Genomic DNA, 18,552 nt, shown 5'->3' on the forward strand with positions numbered 1-18,552 from the left:
AAGTGTTTTTTCCTGAATTGCTCATTATTCAGCCAGTCATTCATGAATTCATTCAACAAGTGTCTCTGAGATGCCAGGCACTGGGGATTAAAAGAGGAATAATAGAGACAAGATCTCTGCCCTCCAGAAACTGACAGTCTATTGAATGAGATAGTTGTCCAACAATTACAATCGAGTGTGACCAATCTCTGGTGACAGGACTCTAACCTAGAGGCATCTGCCTAATCTGGGGTGACTGGTTAGGGAAAACTTCCAAAAAGAGGTGACTTTTAGGCTATAAAACCAGACTGCTAACAAACATAAGAAAGTGTTACAGGAAGTAAGTGGCAAAGCTAGTGTCATTTTTTTACTTAGCAGCTTCAGTGAAGTGGGGCATGGATATGGCGCCAAATCCCAACAATAGAATAAATGCTGGTAAGCAGAACACATCCCAAATCTAATTACATTAATGAGAGGGAACAACAGTACAAAAGGAATGTAAAGTCAAGTATAATTCCTTGGACAAACCACTGTTCCCACTTTTGGCCATGAAAAAATGAGTTACTACAAACTCACAAAGCTTACCTTTCCAAATAAATAGATTAGCCTCTAATAGATAACCTCTAATAGCTAACTTCTTCTTCTTTTTTTTTTTTTTAAGACGGAGTCTCACTCTGTTGCCCAGGCTGGAGTGCAGTGGCATGATCTCGGCTCACTGCAGCCTCCCCCTCCTGGGTTCAAGCAATTCTCCTGCCTCAGCCTCCCACGCAGCTGGGATTACAGGCATTCGCCACCACACCTGGCTAATTTGTTTGTTTGTTTGTTTGTTTTTTGTATTTTTAGTAGAGATGGGGTTTTGCCATGTTGGCCAGGCTGGTCTCGAACTCCTCAGGTGATCCGCCTGCCTCAGCCTCCCAAAGTGCTGGGATTACAGGCATGAACCACTGCGCCCAGCCTCTAATAGCTAACTTCTTTTTTTGTATTTCTTTCTTTTTTTTTGAGATGGAGTTTTGCTCTTGTTGCCCAGGCTAGAGTGCAATGGTGAGATATTGGCTCACCGCAAACCTCTGCCTCCCGGGTTCAAGCGATTCTCCTGCCTCAGCCTCCCAAGTAGCTGTGATTACAGGCATATGCCAACACACCTGGCTAATTTTTTTTTTTTTTTTTTGAGACGGAGTTTCGCTCTTGTTGCCCAGGCTGAAGTGCAAGGCACGATCTTGGCTCACTGCAACCTCCGCGTCCCAGGTTCAAGTGATTCTCTTTCCTCAGCCTCCCGAGAAGCTGGGATTACAGGCATGCGCCACCATGCCCAGCTAATTTCGTATTTGTAGTAGAGACAGGGTTTCACTATGTTGGTCAGGCTGGTCTCGAACTCCTGACCTCAGGTGATCCACCTGCCTCGGCCTCCCAAAGTGCTGGGACTACAGGCATGAGCCACCACACCTGGCCTCTAATTTTGTATTTTTAGTAGAGACCAGGTTTCTCCATGTTGGTCAGGCTGGTCTGGAACTCCTCACCTCAGGTGATCCGCCCACCTTGGCCTTCCAAAGTACTGGGATTACAGGCAGGAGCCACCGCTCCTGGCCTCTAATAGCTAACTTCTAATAGTGGTATCATCTTACAGAGTCTAGAATGTTTTGGGACAATCTTACATTTTAAAACTATACCTTAGGAAATATCAGAAAAAGGGATCATACTGATGCAGCTAGGAAATCAATAACAGGTTATTCAATACTCCTTCATCAGCCATTCTCATAAAACACAATGAGCTCTCCTATAGGGTTGCTGAGATCCAGAAATAGGGAGTTCCCAAACTGCTTGGGCTGTACTCTCTATTCAGTAGTACTTTTCACCACAGCAGGCATCTGCCTATTTATATTAATGAGAATATAATTTAATCTCCAGCTGTATGACAGCTGTCAGCTGTGGGAACACCTTTGCCAAGGGAAAGCCTCTAAATACTAAAATGTTTGCAGCACTAGGTTAACAACCAAGAGGGGAGATCAAACTCCAGGAACATAGTGTGTTTGCAATTTCAGTAAGATAACAGAAGGTAAACCAGGGCCTGTATGATCCACGTGGGGTGAGTGGGAAGAAAAAGGACCCCAAGGCGAAATCAATTATGTAAGATCTGAAAATTCTTCACACTCTTTAAAAATTTATAATATTGTTTCTATACATATATCCAATTTACATATAATAAATCTTTAATGTTTGGTTCCATGAGTTTTTTACTTATTTAAATTTTTTGATATGGAGTCTTACTCTGTCATCCAGGCTGGGGTGTAGTGGTGTGATCTCGGCTCACTGCAACCTCTGCCTCCTGGGTTCAAGCGATTCTTGTGCCTCAGCCTCCTGAGTAGCTGGGATTACAGGCGCCCGCCACCACGCCTGGCTAATTTTTGTATTTTCAGTAAAGACGGGGTTTCACCATGTTGGCCAGGCTCGTCTTGAACTTCTGACCTCAGGTGATCTGCCCACCTCAGCCTCCCAGAGTGCTGGGATTATAGGCATGAGTCACCGCGCCCCGCCAAGGTTCCGTGAATTTTGACAATTGTATAAACTTGTGTAACTTCCAACCAAAACAATAGACAGAACATTTCCATTACCCTAGAAAATTTCCTTGATTGCCTTTTTTTTTTTTTTTTTTTTTAAAGGCTCATGCAGGCTGAGTAATACTGAGAATGGGGTCTCATTATGTTGCTTAGGCTGGCTTCAAACTCCTGGGCTCAGGTGATCCTCCCACCTCCCACTCCCACTACAGGCGCCCGCCACCACGCCCGGCTAATTTTTTGTATTTTTAGTAGAGACGGAGTTTCACCGTGTTAGCCAGGATGGTCTCGATCTCCTGACCTCGTGATCAGCCCGCCTCGGCCTCCTAAAGTGTTGGGATTACAGGCGTGAGCCACCGCGCCCGGCCAAAAATTAGTTTTGTGTTTTTGAACTTCATATAAATGGAATCATACAGCCCATATTGTTTTTCTTTTCCTTATCATTTTGAGATTCACCCACGTTGTTGAGTGCATCAATAGTTTGACCTGTTGTTGTTGGTGTTGAGCAGTGTTCCATTGTTTGAATGTGTCATAATGTGTTACTCCATCCTCCTGTGGATGGATATTTGGGCTGTCTCCAGTTTTGTACTATATTCAAAAAAGGCTGCTATAAATATTTGTGTACAAGTCTTTTTGGGGACATAAATTTTCATTTTTCTTGCTTACCAAAGAGTAGAACTGCTGCGTCATATGGTAGATGCATGTTTAACTTAATAAGAAATCACCAGTTTTCCTAACTGATTATACCATTTTACACCCCCACTTGCAATGTATGAGTTCCAGTTGCTGTACATCCTTGTCACCACTTACTTCCATCAATGTTTTTAATTTTAACCATTCTAGTGGGTATGAAATGGTATCTCATCGTGATTTTTTTTTTTTTTTTAAGGCTAGTCAGGTGAATCAGTGGGAATGGAGAAGGGACAAAGAAATCTGTAACTGGTTGTGATCAATTAGTTGTAAACACCACATCATTCATACTAGCCTGTCATTGTGACTTTAACTTGCATTTTCTTTTTCTTTTTTTTTTTTTTTGAGACAGGGTCTCACTCTGTCACCCAGGCTGGAGTGCAGTGGCACCATCTCGGCTAACTGCAACTTCTGCCTCCTGGGTTCAAGCGATTCTCCTGCCTCAGCCCCTGAAGTAGCTGGTACTACAGGCACATGCTACCACACCTGGCTAATTTTGTATTTTTGTAGAGGCTAGGTTTCACTGCCCAGGCTGGTCTTGTACTCCTGAGGTCAAGTGATCCACCCACCTCGGCCTCCCAAAGTGCTAGATTACAGGTGTGAGCCACTGTGCCCAGCCAACTTTTATTTCTGTTTTGAGACTGAGTTTCGCTCTTGTTGGCTAGGCTGGAGTGCCGTGGTGCAATCTCGGCTCATTGTAACCTCTGTCTCCCAGGTTCAAGTGATTTTCCTGCCTCAGCCTCCCAAGTAGCTGGAATTAAAGGCATGCACCACCACGCCTGGCTAATTTTGTATTTTTTTTTAGTAGACACCGGTTTCACCATGTTGGCCAGGCTGGTCTTGGACTCCTAACCTCAGGTGATTCACCAGCTTCAGCTTCCCAAAGTGCTGAACCTTGATATGAAAATTTGGTGAAGATATTACAAAAAAAGAAAATTATAAATCAATATCCCAGCTGGGTGCAGTGGCTCACACCTGCAATCCCAGCAATTTGGGAGGCTGAGGCGGGCAGATCACCTGCGGTCTGGAGTTCGAGACCAGCCTGGCCTACATGGTGAAACCCTGTCTCTACTAAAAAATACAAAAATTAGCCAAGCGTTGTGGTGCACACCTGTACCCCAGCTACTTGGAAGGCTGAGGCAGGAGAATCGCTTGAACCCGGAGGGGGACATTGCAGTGAGGTGGAGATCGCACCACTGTACTCCAGGCTGGGCAACAGAGTGAAAGTCTGTCTTAATAAATAAACAAATAAATAAATAAACCAATATCCCTCATGAACACAGATGCAAAAATGTGCATATCTGTTGATGCTGCAGTTTCATTTCTAGGAGTTTATCCTAAAGCACTGTTAGAGGTGTTTAACGATGAAGAGTTTGTTTATCAAGAAGAGTCATATGGATTTTTAAAGAAAAGGATCCTGTTTCTACAAAAAAATACATAAAAATTAGCCAGGCATGGTGGCTCCAGCTTATAGTTCCAGCTACTCAGCAGGCTGAGGTGGGAAGATCACTTGAGCCAGGAGGTGGAGGCTGATGTGTACCACTGCACTCCAGCCTGAGGGAGAGACAGGGACCCCATCTCAAGAAAAGAAAAAAGAAAAAAGACAAACTATAGGATATCTAGGATATTTACCACAGCATTATTTTAATAGTAAAAATGGGAAGCAAATGTTCCCCAAAATGTGACCAGTTAAATAAATATAGTACATTTATATGCTAGAATATGCAGCTATTAAAATAAGGTAGAAATATTTGAAACAGGAAAATTAACAACATATTGTTTATTTTCAAGGTAGATTACCAAACAGTATTATGCAATGACCCCACATTTTTCAAAGAAAAATATGTATTGATATTTATATGTAAGGGAAAAAAAGACTAGAAGGACATTAACCAAATGTCAAAAGTGGTAAATTATTGGATGACGAGAGCGGGGGTGACTTTTATTTCCATCCTTTACTTATAGGTATGTCTACGTATGTCTTGCAACAAATGTATATTGCTTTTTTTTTTTAAAGAGAGGATCTTGCTTTGTCACCACAGCTGAGGTGCAGTGGTGCCATTACAGCTCACTGCAGTTTTGACCACCCAGGCTCAAGCTATCCTCCCCACCTCAGCCTCCCAAGTAGCTGGGACCACAGGTGCATGCTGCCATGCCTGGCTAATTTTTACAATCTTCTATAGAGATGAGGTCCCACTAGGTTGCCCAGGCTGGTCTGGAACTCCTGAGTTCAAGTGATCTTCCCACCTTAGCCTCCCAAAGTACTGAGATTACAGGTGTGTCCAGCAGCTTTTCTAATATAAAAGTTATTACTGAGAATAAAAAAAAAAAAATCTGTCCAGTGGAGATGTCTGTACCCCTCCCATCACATTTCTTAGGAAGAAAATATCTGGAGCTGTGAGATGTTCCACTTTACCCTCAACCTCAACCATACCCACCCTGAACCACTGGATACAATTTTGTCTCACTGGGTGCACAGTGGTTCTGTCCTAATGGTCCAACCTTCTCAGTAGGTGAGGCAGTCTGAGCTTTGCCACTCACCTGCTGTGTGGCTTTTGGCAAGATCCTTCCCTTGGTTGGGCTCCAGTTTTTTCTTCTCTATAAATTCAGGAGTTAGAATCAATGATCTGCAAGGTCCTTTCCGGACGTAGCGGAAAGGAGACATTTAGAATCAGAAAACGCCAGGGGTAGATTTCAGAATGTGGGCATTACCTCCCAGCAAAATATTCCTTACTATTTCCTGTGTAAGGCCTCCAGCAAGATAATAAGCACCCTCCAGCCCTGGCTTGCTCCGTATCTTACACTAGTCATGGTAGAGGACTGGGCACAGGGTAGGTGCTCACTGATTTAGCTTTTTGTCTCCATCTCCTAAAAAACAATTCCACATATTCTAGGTTTGATTATCAGTGGACCCTCCTGATGGGTATCTGGAGCAGGAGGTTGGTTTTTTTTTTTTTTTTTTTTTTGGGGATGGGGTTTTTTTTTTTTCGCCCCGGCCGGGGTGCAATAGCACGCTCTCGGCTCACTGTAACCTCTGCCTCCTGGGTTCAACCGATTCTCCTGCCTCAGACTCCCTAGTAGCTGGGTTTACAGGCACCCACCATCACGCTCAGCTAATTTTTTTTTTGAGACGGATTCTTGCTGTTGCCTAAGCTGGAGTGAACTGGCGTGAACTCGGCTCACCGCAACCTCCGCCTCCCGGGTTCAAGCAATTCTCCTGCCTCAGCCTCCCCAGTAGCTGGGACTACAGGAAACTATCACCATGCCCCGCTAATCTTTGTATTTTTAGTAAATAAGGGGTTTCACTATGTTGGCCAGGCTGGTCTCGAATTCCTGACCTCGTGATCCGCCTGCCTTGGCCTCCCAAAGTGCTGGGATTACAGGCGTGAGCCACTATGCCCGGCCTAATTTTTGTATTTTTAGTAGAGATGGGGTTTCACCATGTTGGCCAGGCTGGTCTCGAACTCCTGACCTTAAATGATGAGCCAGCCTTAGCCTCCTAGCATGCTGAGATTACAAGCGTGAGCCACCACGCCCAGCCGGTTGGTTTTAACTATTTGGGGCACACACTGTGATTTTTTTTATGACGCAGCTGGTACAGCGCTTGCCTGTAACAATTTGCAATTCACTAAGCTGAGCAAGGTCTGGGCACCTCCAAGGCAGACATGCCAGTGGCTGAAGAGAACACAACATTCAAATCCTCTCCATCTGGGGCCTTGGTCCGGAAGGCCAATCTCATGGCAAGTCGAACGGCTTTGAGACATCTCCCTCATGGCGGGTGCCCGAGCTGCAGCCGCGCGGCCTCTGGAAAGAGATCTGCTAAGTACCAGGACTTCAGAAGAGCTGTGTGACTTTGGTCAAGTCCCTTCCTCCTTCAGGAACGTTGCAGTGGGCCTAAGTGCCTCCTCCCGGAACTGGTACGGGGACGGTCGTGCGATTTTGACAACATTCGCCTTTTAATGTTTATTGATCTTTTGTGACACGCGCGTCGGTTCCCATCAGCAAGGAAGTCAACGGTAGCGGCGCGGGAGCCTGCAGAACTCGCGCTCTGGCTCTCGCGGGATCTCCGCCCAGGGCCTCGCAGCATCACCCCCTCCGCCGCCGTGGCGGCGGCGGCGGCGGCGGCGGCGGTGCGTAGTTTACTCACAGGGGAGGCCCGTATCCCTCCGCCGCCGGCGCGGCTCGGCCCTCCCTCCCCTAGCCCGCCAATCCCCGCGCCTCCCGACCTGCCCCTCGGTCGGGCCCACCCCGTGCTCCGACGGCCCCACCCCGGCGGCGCCGCCCGCCCGCCCGCGCGTCCCTCGGTCCACCTGCAGCAGGCAGGAAGGCAGGCAGTCCCTCCGGCTGTCCGGCCGAGAGACTCCGGCCGAGCTTGGGCTTTTGCTTTCTGGCGGAGGGATCCGCGGCGGCTGACTAGGCGGCGCTGATCCTGGGAGGAAGAGGCAGCTACGGCGGCGGCGGCGGCGGCGGCTGCTAGGGCGGCGGCGAATAAAGGGGCCGCCGCCGGGTGATGCGGTGACCGCTGCGGCAGGCCCAGGAGCTGAGTGGGCCCCGGCCCTCAGCCCGTGCCGCCAGACCCGCTCTCCTCAACTCTCCATCTTCTCCGGCAGACCGCGATCGCCGAGGCGGCCTCAGGCTCCCTAGCCCCTTCCCCGTCCCTTCCCCGCCCCCGTCCCCGCCCTGGGGGCCGCCGCCACCCGCCTCCCACCATGGCTCTGAAGAGAATCCACAAGGTAAGCGGCCGGAGGTTGGCTGCGGGGCTGACCAGCTGAGCAGGCTGCGGCCTGCACTTCCCGCCGTAGTCTCCGTCGGCCTCGCGGCCTCCTTGGATCCCGCTGCCGGTGCTGGCCCCGCTGGGCGGCCTCCATACCCCACTCCCAGTGATGGCGCCCGCGGAGGCCCCGGCGCGCAGCCCGCGCTTAGGCCGGAGGTGCTCTGGCGGTCTTAGCGTTCCTCCCTGTCTGCCCTTTCAGGCCCGCATGGTGTGGGCTCTTAGGGCTTCTCTCCAGTCTGGGACTGCCGCTGCACTTGAGGGCCATTGTCCGGCCAGGATGGCGGGGTTGGGGCCGTGGGGGGCGCTGGGGCGTTGGGCGGCCCCTTCGACAGAGGTCGAAAGGGCTGCTTGCCCCATTTCTGTTCCCTCCTCCCACACCTGCCCTAGCTCCCTCCACAAAACCGCCTGAGCTCGGGCTGACGGAGGAAGTCGTTTTGCCCGATCCACAAGTATCTCTTGAGTTCACTTACCTCTTGGGTGGCAGCACACATCGGTCCACCCTGCTTGTCCAGAAACTGTTAAGAGTTGGAAGTTCAGAAGAAAAAAAAAAGGTGACTTATGAGGGAGGAGGGAAGTAGAGGGAGAATCATTTTATTCTTTGAGGTTGCTATATGTAGTTAGAAACTAACACTTCCGTTTTGCAGGATTGGATTTAATAGAAAAGCTGTACATTGGCAAAGGTAGAGGTAACATTGAAAAAACCACCAGAGAAATTACACAAAAGTTCCTTTCACAGTCTCTTCGCAAAATGGGCTTGACGCTATTAAGTGATACGTTTACGGAGACTGTTAACTGGGAAGGGATTTTACTATATTTTGTATTAAAAAGGATTTCTTTGCTCTTTAAAGTGAAGGATTATTTAGTTATCGATAAGGAGGTTTTCCTAATAATACATCTAGAGTATAAGATTGGCTTAAAATTTAGTTTTTTTCCCTTTCTGACGTTGTAACCTGTTAGTGCCACTTTCATGTTTTTTTCCTTAGAAGTAGGGAGGCACCACTATTAATTTCTGTTCGGTGTTTCACCTGGCTACTCAGATTGGCTACATTAAACCGGTAGCTACTTTTTTCTTCAGTACATCTTTTTCCTTTTTGTGGAGAATGGGATCTTGCCATGTTGTCCAGGCTGGTGTCGAACTCGACTCAAGCTAGCCTTCCACCTCTGCCTCCTTTAAGTGTTGGGATTACAGGCATCAATCAGCCACTGCACACGGCCTATACCTGTAGCTACTTAGTGAGAAGTAGGTACTGGGGTTATCCATTCTGGATGATGGGATGGGTGTGCAAGAGGAAGAGAACCAGTTTTCACCTTGTCTTAAACTAAGAATACAGATTGATGATTTAAATACCTCAGCTCAGCGGTTGGTCATAATTTCATTTTTGCTCAGACTTAGCGTGGAATCAGTCCCATTGGTTACTATAATTAGGTTAGCTCCTTAACTTCTTTTGACTTCGATTTCTAACAAATGAAGAAGGGCAGATTTTAGACAATAAATCTTGTACTAAAATGAAATGGTATTTGTTAAATACCATAAAGAAGCTTGAACCTTAAGCAAAGATGTCTTAACCATTTAAGGGTCAGGAGCACACAGGAATAGTCATCCAAATAAAATGTATACATATGTATTTTTAAGGCATTTAGGAATTGCTAGGTCCTTATAGAATCTAATTGGGAAGTTATCAAATACTTGTAGAAGATTGTGCTCTTATTTTAAAACCTGAGGAAGAGCAAGTGGGTATAATGTGTGATAATTTACAGATAAAGAAATGTAGACTTTAATCTCTACATTGATTTATGTGTGTAATGGACTTATTCAGAGAGGGAAATATCTCTTCGACATAAAACATACATTTTAATTTATAATACTTGCCCTGGTAATATGGTTTCTTATGAGTTGCTACATATTTTCTAGAATAGATTTTCCCTAAAATATGCCTTTGTAAGATTTTTTAATAACATCAAGTTTAGAAATAATTTGAACTTTTTTTGGGGACAGAGTTTCACTCTTGTTGCCCAGGCTGGAGTGCAATGGCATGATCTTGGCTCACCGCAACCTCCACCTCCTGGGTTCAAGTGATACTTCTGCCTCAGCCTCCTAAGTAGCTGGGATTACAGGCACGCACCACCATACCCATCTAATTTTTGTATTTTTAGTAGAAACGGGGTTTCACCGTGTTGGCCAGGCTGGTCTCCAGCTCCTGACCTCCGGTGATCCACCTGCCTCAGCCTCCCAAAGTGTTGGGATTACAGGCGTGAGCTGTCTTGCCTGGCCTAAACCTTTTTTTTTTTTTTGAGACAGAGTCTCCCTCTGTTGCCCAGGCTGGAGTGCAGTGGTGCTATCCTGACTCACTGCAACTTCCGCTTCCTGGGTTCAAGAGATTCTCCTGCCTCAGCCTCCGGAGTAGCTGGGATTACAGGCACCCTGCCGCCATGCCCAGCTAATTTTTGTATTTTTAGTAGAGACGGGGTTTCACCATGTTGGCCAGACTGGTCTTGAACTCTTGACCTCAAGTGATTACTCCTGACCTCAAGTGATCTGCCCACTTTGGCCTCTCAAAGTGCGGGGATTACAGGTGTGAGCCACCTCATCTGGCCCGGCCTGAACTTTTAAAATTCAATATTAGCCATTTTCCCCTGGTTTATACCCCTAGAGCTCTTCACAAAGTATGGCTTGACTTCTCTGAGACTGCTGATGATAAGAAACATGAAATTTATTTTGATATACCAGTCAAAAAGATTGTGAAAACAAAATGGAGATGAATTTTTTTTTCCAAACTCTTTGTACCACAATGTTAAGTTGAATAGCAGACTTACTAGGCATGGACAAGATCAGTTCTATCTTATCTTCAGTCCTAGTAATGTGTCTGCAGTGGAATCCCCATTGCTTGGCTTCAATAATTGATTTTGATCTTGAACCTTCCCAATTATTCCCTGAAAAAAAATAATTCTACTTAAATACCTTCTTGACTTATATGTCATGAGTTGCTGCATCTGGGTTCTAATGAAATTTTTCTAAGAAAAACTACATTTGACATGTGACATCTTCAGGAATTCAATATCTTGTTTCTTCGACAGAGGGACACTATTCATGTCTGTGAATTTGGCAGTCTTTGAAATGCCATGTCTTTTTTGGAAAAAGCTTCTGATGGACTTTATTTTGATATACATCTTAAGGTCCCCTGACCTATGCTGTAAAAGAGCATAGCAAAGAGGGTCATTATGAACATTGTGTGTAGTTCTGGGCAGGGATTGGGATCCTTTGGGATTGTTGGTATCTACACCACATGGCCCCACCCTGCTATGTTTTGAGGTTTTCTGCTGACTTTTTAGGTCTTCAGCTTTGATTTTGATGCTTTGAGTGCCTGCCTCTAGCAGCACCACCCCCAGCCCTTTTCCAGTTGGCTGCATCTCATCTGTTGTGGGCTAAGAAACCAGATCACAGAGCTTATTAAAATTGTGTCTAAATTAAGATCCAGTAGGCTCTTGACTGAAGAGGGCTTCATGTGCTCCGTGAACTGTGTGGTTTCCTTGGCTGATCAGAGACCTTTTTGACTTGCTTCCTGTTTTTCTTCTTTACTTTGCTATACAGATGTAGGAGGCTTTTTGGTGCTCTTAGAGTGCTGTAATGTTGAAGTATTTGGTTAGTTTCTCTATTCTTGGGAAGGGTAAAAGGCTAAATATCTTGATTCTTTGAGGAGTTGGAAGACTGACCAGAGTTGGATACTAAAAGCTTTTCTTAACAGTAATAGTGCATTGTACATTTTAATGGTGTCCTACTAGTAGCAGGTAACGTTTAGTATACATAGCTTTCAAACAAAGTAATGCCAGGATTGTCACTTGATCTATTGCTGTGATAGAGATTTTTTTTTTCTTTTTTTTTGAGACAGAGTCTCACTCAGGCTGGAGTGCAGTGGCATGATCTCGGCTCACTATGAACTCTGGCTCCCAGGGTCAAGCAATTCTCTTGCCTCAGCCTCCCAAGTAGCTGGGATTACAGGCAGCCGCCACCATGCTCAGTTGATTTTGTATTTTTGGTAGAGACAGGGTTTCACCATGTTGGCCAGGCTGGTCGAACTCCTGACCTCAGGAGATCCGCCCATCTCGGCCTCCCAAAGTGTTGGGATTACAGGTGTAAGCCGCTGCACCCAGCCTATGGCTAGCTTCTTTTAAGGCATCTCAAGACAAGGTTCTCAATGAAATAAAGATATCAGGTCAGGCACGGTGGGCCATGCCTGTAATCCCAGCACTTTGGGAGGCCCAAGTGGGCAGATTGCTTGAGCTCAGGAGTTCGAGACCAGTCTGAGCAACATGACAAATCATGATCTTTACAAAAAATACAAAAAATTAGCTGGGTATGGTAGTGGGTGACTGTAGTCCCAGCTAGGTGGGAGGCTGAGGTGGGAGGATCTCTGGAACCTGGGAGGTAGAGGCTGCAGTGAACCGTGATCAAGCCGCTACGCTGCAGCCTATGCAACAGAGTGAGACCCTGTGTCCAAAAAAAAAAAAAAAAAAAGATTTCAAACGCTGATGTCTATAAAAGCCAGGCAGGTACCAAAGTGAGCAGAGATAATTTGAGGGAGCTAGAAAATGCATGTGCTATCAGATGAGGGCAACTGCTAACCAGCTCCCTGCAAATGTTGCCATTGCCAAAATCTTTGGACCCAGTGTTGCCATATCGTCCACTAAAAAACAAAAACAAACAAACAAAAAAAAACAGAGAAGCCACAAATCCAGATTTTTTTGCCAACCAATTCAAATTAAAAAAAAAAAAAAATACACGTTTTGGTCGACATCAGTTTAGTATGTGGATTAAAGTAACAAGGGATTGGGGTTCATTAAGTAATCAGGAGTGTAAAAAGATTAAGTCATTTAAACAATACTTCCTGTATTTTTAAAAGTTTGAAAGTATTGCTTTATGTAAGATTAAGTTTGTTTTTTAGACAGTCTTTGCTTTGTCACCCAGTCTGGAGTGCTGTGGTGTGATCTCAGCTCACTGCAACCTCTGCCTCCCAGGTTCAAGCAATTCTGCCTCAGCCTCCTGAGCAGCTGGGACTACAGGCTTGTGCCACCATACCCAACTAATTTTTGTATTTTTAGTGGAGATGGGGTTTCCCCATATTGGCCAGGCTGGTCTCGAACTCTTGACCTCGTGATCCACCCACCTCAGCCTCCCAAAGTGCTGGGAATACAAGCATGAGACACTGCGCCCGGCCTTACGTAGTTTTTAAATACAATTCTAATTAACTTGCCTTTTTTTTTTTTTTTTAAATGAGAGGGAGTCTGGCTCTGTCGCCCAGGCTGGAGTGCAGTGGCGCCATCTTGGCTCACTGCAAGCTCCGCCTCCTGGGTTCTCGCAGTTCTCCTGACTCAGCCTCCCGAGTAGCTGGGACTACAGGCGCCTGCCCTCACGCCCGGCTAATTCTTCTATTTTTAGTAGAGACGGGGTTTCACCATGTTAGCCAGGATAATCTCCATCTCCTGACCTTGTGATCCGCCCGCTTCGGCCTCACAGAGTGCTGGGATTACAGGGGTGAGCCACTGCGCCCAGCCAATTTGCTAATTTTTGTATAGTTTTGTGTGAGGTCTTGGGAAAACCAGTTTTGTAAATACATTGATCCCGTAGAAGTTTATGTATTAATCTTCCATTATGATCTGTTTCATGTTCTGAGTTTTTCTGTAGACTGACAATACACTTTAAAAATGTCTGAGATTGGGAAGTTACCAAAGCATGATTTTTTTTTTTTTTGAGACGGAGTCTGGCTCTGTCGCCCAGGATGGAGTGCAGTGGCGTGATCTCTATTCACTGCAAGCTCGGCTTCCCGGATTCATGCCATTCTCCTGCCTCAGCCTCCAGAGTAGCTGGGACTACAGGAACCCGCCACCACGCCTGGCTAATTTCTTTTTGTATTTTTAGTAGAGACGTGGTTTCACAGTGTTAGCCAGGATGGTCTCCATCTCCTGACCTCGTGATCCACCCACCTCGGCCTCCCAAAGTGCTGGGATTACAGGCTTGAGCCACCTCGCCTGGCCACCAAAGCATGATCTTGAAGAAAGTAGTTGTAACGCTGAACAGTGCTGTATTTTAAAAAATTGCTTAGGCTGGGTGGGGTGGCTCACGCCTGTAATCCCAGTACTTTGGGAGGCCAAGGAGGGCTGACCACCTGAGGTCAGGAATTCGAGACCAGCCTGCCCAACATGGCGAAACCCCGTCTCTGCTAAAAATACAAAAGTTAGCCAGGTGTGGTGGCACTCACCTGTAATCCCAGCTACTCGGGAGACCGAGGCAGGAGAATCACTTGAACCTGGGAGGCAGAGGTTGCAGTGAGCCAAGATCTTGCCACTGCACTGCAGCCTGGGCAACAGAGCGAGACTCCATCTCGAAAAAAATAAGAAGGAAAATTGCTTAAAAATACCGTAGGCTGGGCGCGGTGGCTCATGCCTGTAATGCCAGCACTTTGGGAGGCTGAGGCGGGTGGATCACACGGTTAGGAGTTCAAGACCAGCCTGGTCAAGATAGTGAAACCCCGTCTCTACCAAAAATATAAAAATTAGCTGGGCATGGTGGTGAATGCCTGCGATCCCAGTTACTGGAAAGGCTGAGGCAGACAATTGCTTGAACCCAGGAGGTGGAGGTTGTGGTGAGCCGAGATAGCGCCACTGCACTCCAGCCTGGGCAACAGAGCAAGACTTCGTCTCAAAAAAAAAGAGGAAAAAGGCCGGGCACGGTGGCTCATGCCTGTAATCCCAGCACTTTGGGAGGCGGAGGCAGGCAGATCACCTGAGGTCAGGAGTTCAAGACCAGCCTCAATGTGGAGAAACCCCATCTCTGCTAAAAATACAAAATTAGCTGGGCGTGGGGGTGCATGCCTGTAATCCCAGCTACTCGGGAGGCTGAGGCAGGAGAATTGCTTGAACGTGGGAGGCTGAGGTTGCGGTGAGCCGAGATCATGCCATTGCACTCCAGACTGGGCAACAAGAGCGAAACTCTGTTTCAAAAAAAAGAAAAAATACTGTACTAGAGGTGTGGTACCATATATTAGATGAATATTAGAGGTAAGGACTGATGGAATTCCTATCAAAATGAAGAAATGAATTAACAGATAGTAGTATTGGGAACTTTAATAAATGACTGTCTGAATATGGCTATTTAAATTAGTTTTATCTTGGATAGCAGACATACCTTCTTAATCCAAAAGGTGAGCTTCTTCACATAATTTCTAGGTAGTTTTTTTTTTCCCCCACTAAAAAAGTATTATTTCCTTTACAAAAGATCATTGAATTGAAGCACTTTCTTTGGCTCTACTAGGTTGTTATTTAAATACAATTCGAACAGCCATCATTGAGGATAACTGTTAATAAATCTAGGTTTTCTGTGAAGTCTCCCAGTGTATATTACTGTACTGATGACTGACAAGAGGTTTTGACAAGGTCCAATTCTGTATATTTCTGCTAAAATATCCTAGGCAGTTCCCAGGATAGGAATATCTGACTCATTCCTCATGCTAGCAAAAACTTTTGCAGCCTTATCCCAGAAATGCAGGAACACACTTGTTTTGTCTGTAGAAATAAAGTTTTGATGGTTAGATCTCCAGACAAACCTTCAAAATCATGTTAAACTATAACATAGGGAAATAAAGTAGTATTTCTATCTGCAGAGTCAAGTGAGATTTTGGGTAATAGAATCATAAAATGTTAGCACTGTAGCACATCTCAAGGCTGCTGTCTGGAAAGGCTGTGTGACCTACCAGATAAGACTAGGTTTGAATTGAGAACCTGGATTTCTTGACTGTGTCCAGTGTATTTTCTGGCAAGCCATGTGTTATCGTTACATAGCTATTAGGTATATAAATCCAGAGGATGCAGCCTTTTTTTCTTTTGTTCAAACAATTGGATATTTAAACTATGTCTTGGAACCTGAAGATCTTCCTCAACTTCCCTTTTTATGGTTGGCGAGGTTGCTCATAAGACCTCTTAAAACTGCAAATTTATTTAGGCTTGACACAGTGGCTCGTGCCTGTAATCCCATCACTTTGGGAGGCCAGCGTGGGAGGATTGCTCGAACCCGGGAGTTCAAGGCCAGATTGGTCCATAATGGGAGACCCTGTCTCTACAAAAACAAAACAAAGCGAAACAAAATTAGCTGGGCATGGTGATGTGTGCCTGTAGTCCTGGCTACTCAAGAAGCTGAGACGGGAGGATCACTTGAGCCTGGATGGAAGATCAAGGCTACAGTGAGCTGTGATCACACCCCTGCACTCCCGCCTGGGCAACAGAGCCAGATTCTGTGTCAAAACAACAACAACAAAAACAAGTATTGCAAATTTGGTATTCTATTCTCGCCACCACCACCCCCGCCTTTTTTTTTTTTTTTTTCTCTGAAACGGAGTCTTTACCTCTGTTGCCCAGGTTGGAGTGCAGTTGTGCAATCTCGGCTCACTGCAACCTCCACTTCCCGGGTTCAAGAGATTCTCCTGCCTCAGCCTCCCAAGTAGCTGGGACCACAGGTGCATGCCACCACGCCTGACTAATTTTTGTTTTTTGTTTTTTTTGAGATGGAGTCTCCCTCTGTCGCCCAGGCTGGAATGCAGTTGTGTGATCTCGGCTCACTGCAACCTCCACCTCCTGGGTTCAAGTGATTCTCCAACTTCAGCCTCCCGAGTAGCTGGGACTACAGGTGCATGCCACGATGCCTGGCTGAGGTTTTTTGTATTTTTAGTAGAGACAGGGTCTCACCATGTTAGCCAGGATGGTCTCCATCTCCTGACCTTGTGATCTGCCCGCCTCGGCTGGTTTCGAACTCCTGACCTCAAGTGATCCACCTGCCTCAGCCTCCCAAAGTGTTGGGATTACGGGCATGAGCCACCGCCCCCGGCTTTCTGCATATATCTTTCATCAAAGTCAAATGGATTTTTTTTTTTAAGTGAAAGCGAGTTTATTAGGAAAGTAAAGGAATAAAGAATGTCTACTCCCTAGGCAGAGCAGCCTTAATATCTAAAAAGATTGAAAACCACTGTCTTTCTACCGTAAACATTATTTTAATCTCAGCAGATGAACAGAGTACCTGTTTTGCAGAGAAAAAAGAAATCTTGTGTGTGAGTTCAACAGATTGGCCGGGTGCCGTAGCTCATGCCTGTAATCCCAGCACTTTGGGAGACCGAGGGTGGGGGGGGGTGGATTGTGTGGTCAGCAGTTCGAGACCAGCCTGGCCAACATGGTGAAACCCCGTCTCTACTAAAAATATAAAAATTAGCCAGGCGCGGTGGCTGAGGCCGGAGAATTGCTTGAACCTGAGAGGTGGGGGTTGCAGTGAGCGGAGGTCGCTCCACTGTACTCTAGCCTGGGTGACAGAGCAAGACTTCATCTCAAAAAAAAAAAAAAAACATTTCAGCTATCCTCTTTAGAGTACTCACTGTGCATCAGGAATTACTTGATCTTTTCAACAATCTTTTAATAATTCTGTTCTCCCCAGGATAGATAAGGAAACTGTGGGAGAAATAAATTTGCCTAAGACGATATGGTTATAGTAGGAAGAACTAGGATTCAGATACAGGTGATCTTGACTGTAGAGTTATTGTCTCACCAGTTTTAGTCGTTGCCCTTCTCCCCTCTAATCTCTAGAGAAGCGTTAGTTTTCCCTTTGCCAAAGTTAACTTTTGCTTTCCATCCTTTTCTCTCTCTCTGTCCCTCTTTCCTTCCTTCCCTCCCTCCCTCCCTCCTTCCTACCTTTTTCCTTTTCTTGTTTTTGCTCTCCAGTAATTGTCCTTGTTTTCATACTTCCAATCTCTTCTCCACTAATTCCTCTTAGCATCCAAACTTATTGAAGATTTTCCCCCATTTAAAAAAAAAAAAAAAAAGCAGTAAAATAGCTTTTTAAACTTCCTCTCCCCAAGAAGAGCTACTTCCTTCCTCATCTTTATCCTTCCCATCTCTGACATTTCAGTCCCAAAATTATTGAAAGAGTAGTCTTTTTACTGTTCTGGGACTATTTAGTAAGTTCACTAATGATTACTTAATTGCCACATTCAGTGGATACCTCAGTTTTTGTTTAACTTTTGTAATAGTTGACATCGTTTTTATTCAGTTCTTTTGGCTTCTGATAAACTGCTTTCTTCTTCCTCATATCTGGTGTTTCCCAGCTTTATTAGAATGCTTATCAAAGTAATATTATTGATGAAATACAAGCCAAAATGTATGAAATCATGCATACTTGTATTAAAATTGAGAGCACTGGCCAGATATGGTGACTCATGCCTGCAATCCCAGGACTTTGGGAAGCCAAGGCAGGAGGATCACTTGAGCTCAGGAGTTCAAGACCAGCCTGTGCAATATAGCAAGACCCTGTGTCTACAAAAAATTAAATTAGCCAGGTACAGTGGCATGTGCCTGTAATCCCTGCTACTCAAAAGGCCAAGGTGGGAGGATTGCTTGAGCCCAGGAGTTTAAGGCTGCAGTGAGCTGTGATCATGCCACTGCATTCCATGCATTCCAGCCTGGACCACAGAGCGAGATCTGTCTCTTTAAAAAAAAAAAAAAAAAAAAAAAAATTGAGAGCACAAA

General features: G+C 45.7%; 1 protein-coding gene across 4 annotated transcripts in view; it reads left to right on the plus strand.

Annotated features, from left to right (window-relative positions):
• The first annotated feature begins 7,288 nt into the window (after nucleotides 1-7,288).
• Nucleotides 7,289-18,552, plus strand: part of UBE2D2 (ubiquitin conjugating enzyme E2 D2) — a 71,331-nt gene continuing 60,067 nt past the window's right edge. For 2 of the 4 annotated variants that reach the window (XM_025388826.1, XM_025388828.1), the window contains exon 1: nucleotides 7,289-7,954. In XM_025388826.1, the coding sequence (XP_025244611.1) occupies nucleotides 7,931-7,954 (24 nt within the window). In that variant the 5' untranslated portion in view covers nucleotides 7,289-7,930. Of the gene's footprint in view, nucleotides 7,955-8,173; nucleotides 8,547-18,552 lie in introns of those variants that run through there. The other 2 variants (XM_025388830.1, XM_025388829.1) reach the window with 2 other exon arrangements.

This window comes from Theropithecus gelada, chromosome 6 (genome assembly GCF_003255815.1).
Source record: "Theropithecus gelada isolate Dixy chromosome 6, Tgel_1.0, whole genome shotgun sequence".
NCBI classification, from domain to species: domain Eukaryota; kingdom Metazoa; phylum Chordata; class Mammalia; order Primates; family Cercopithecidae; genus Theropithecus; species Theropithecus gelada.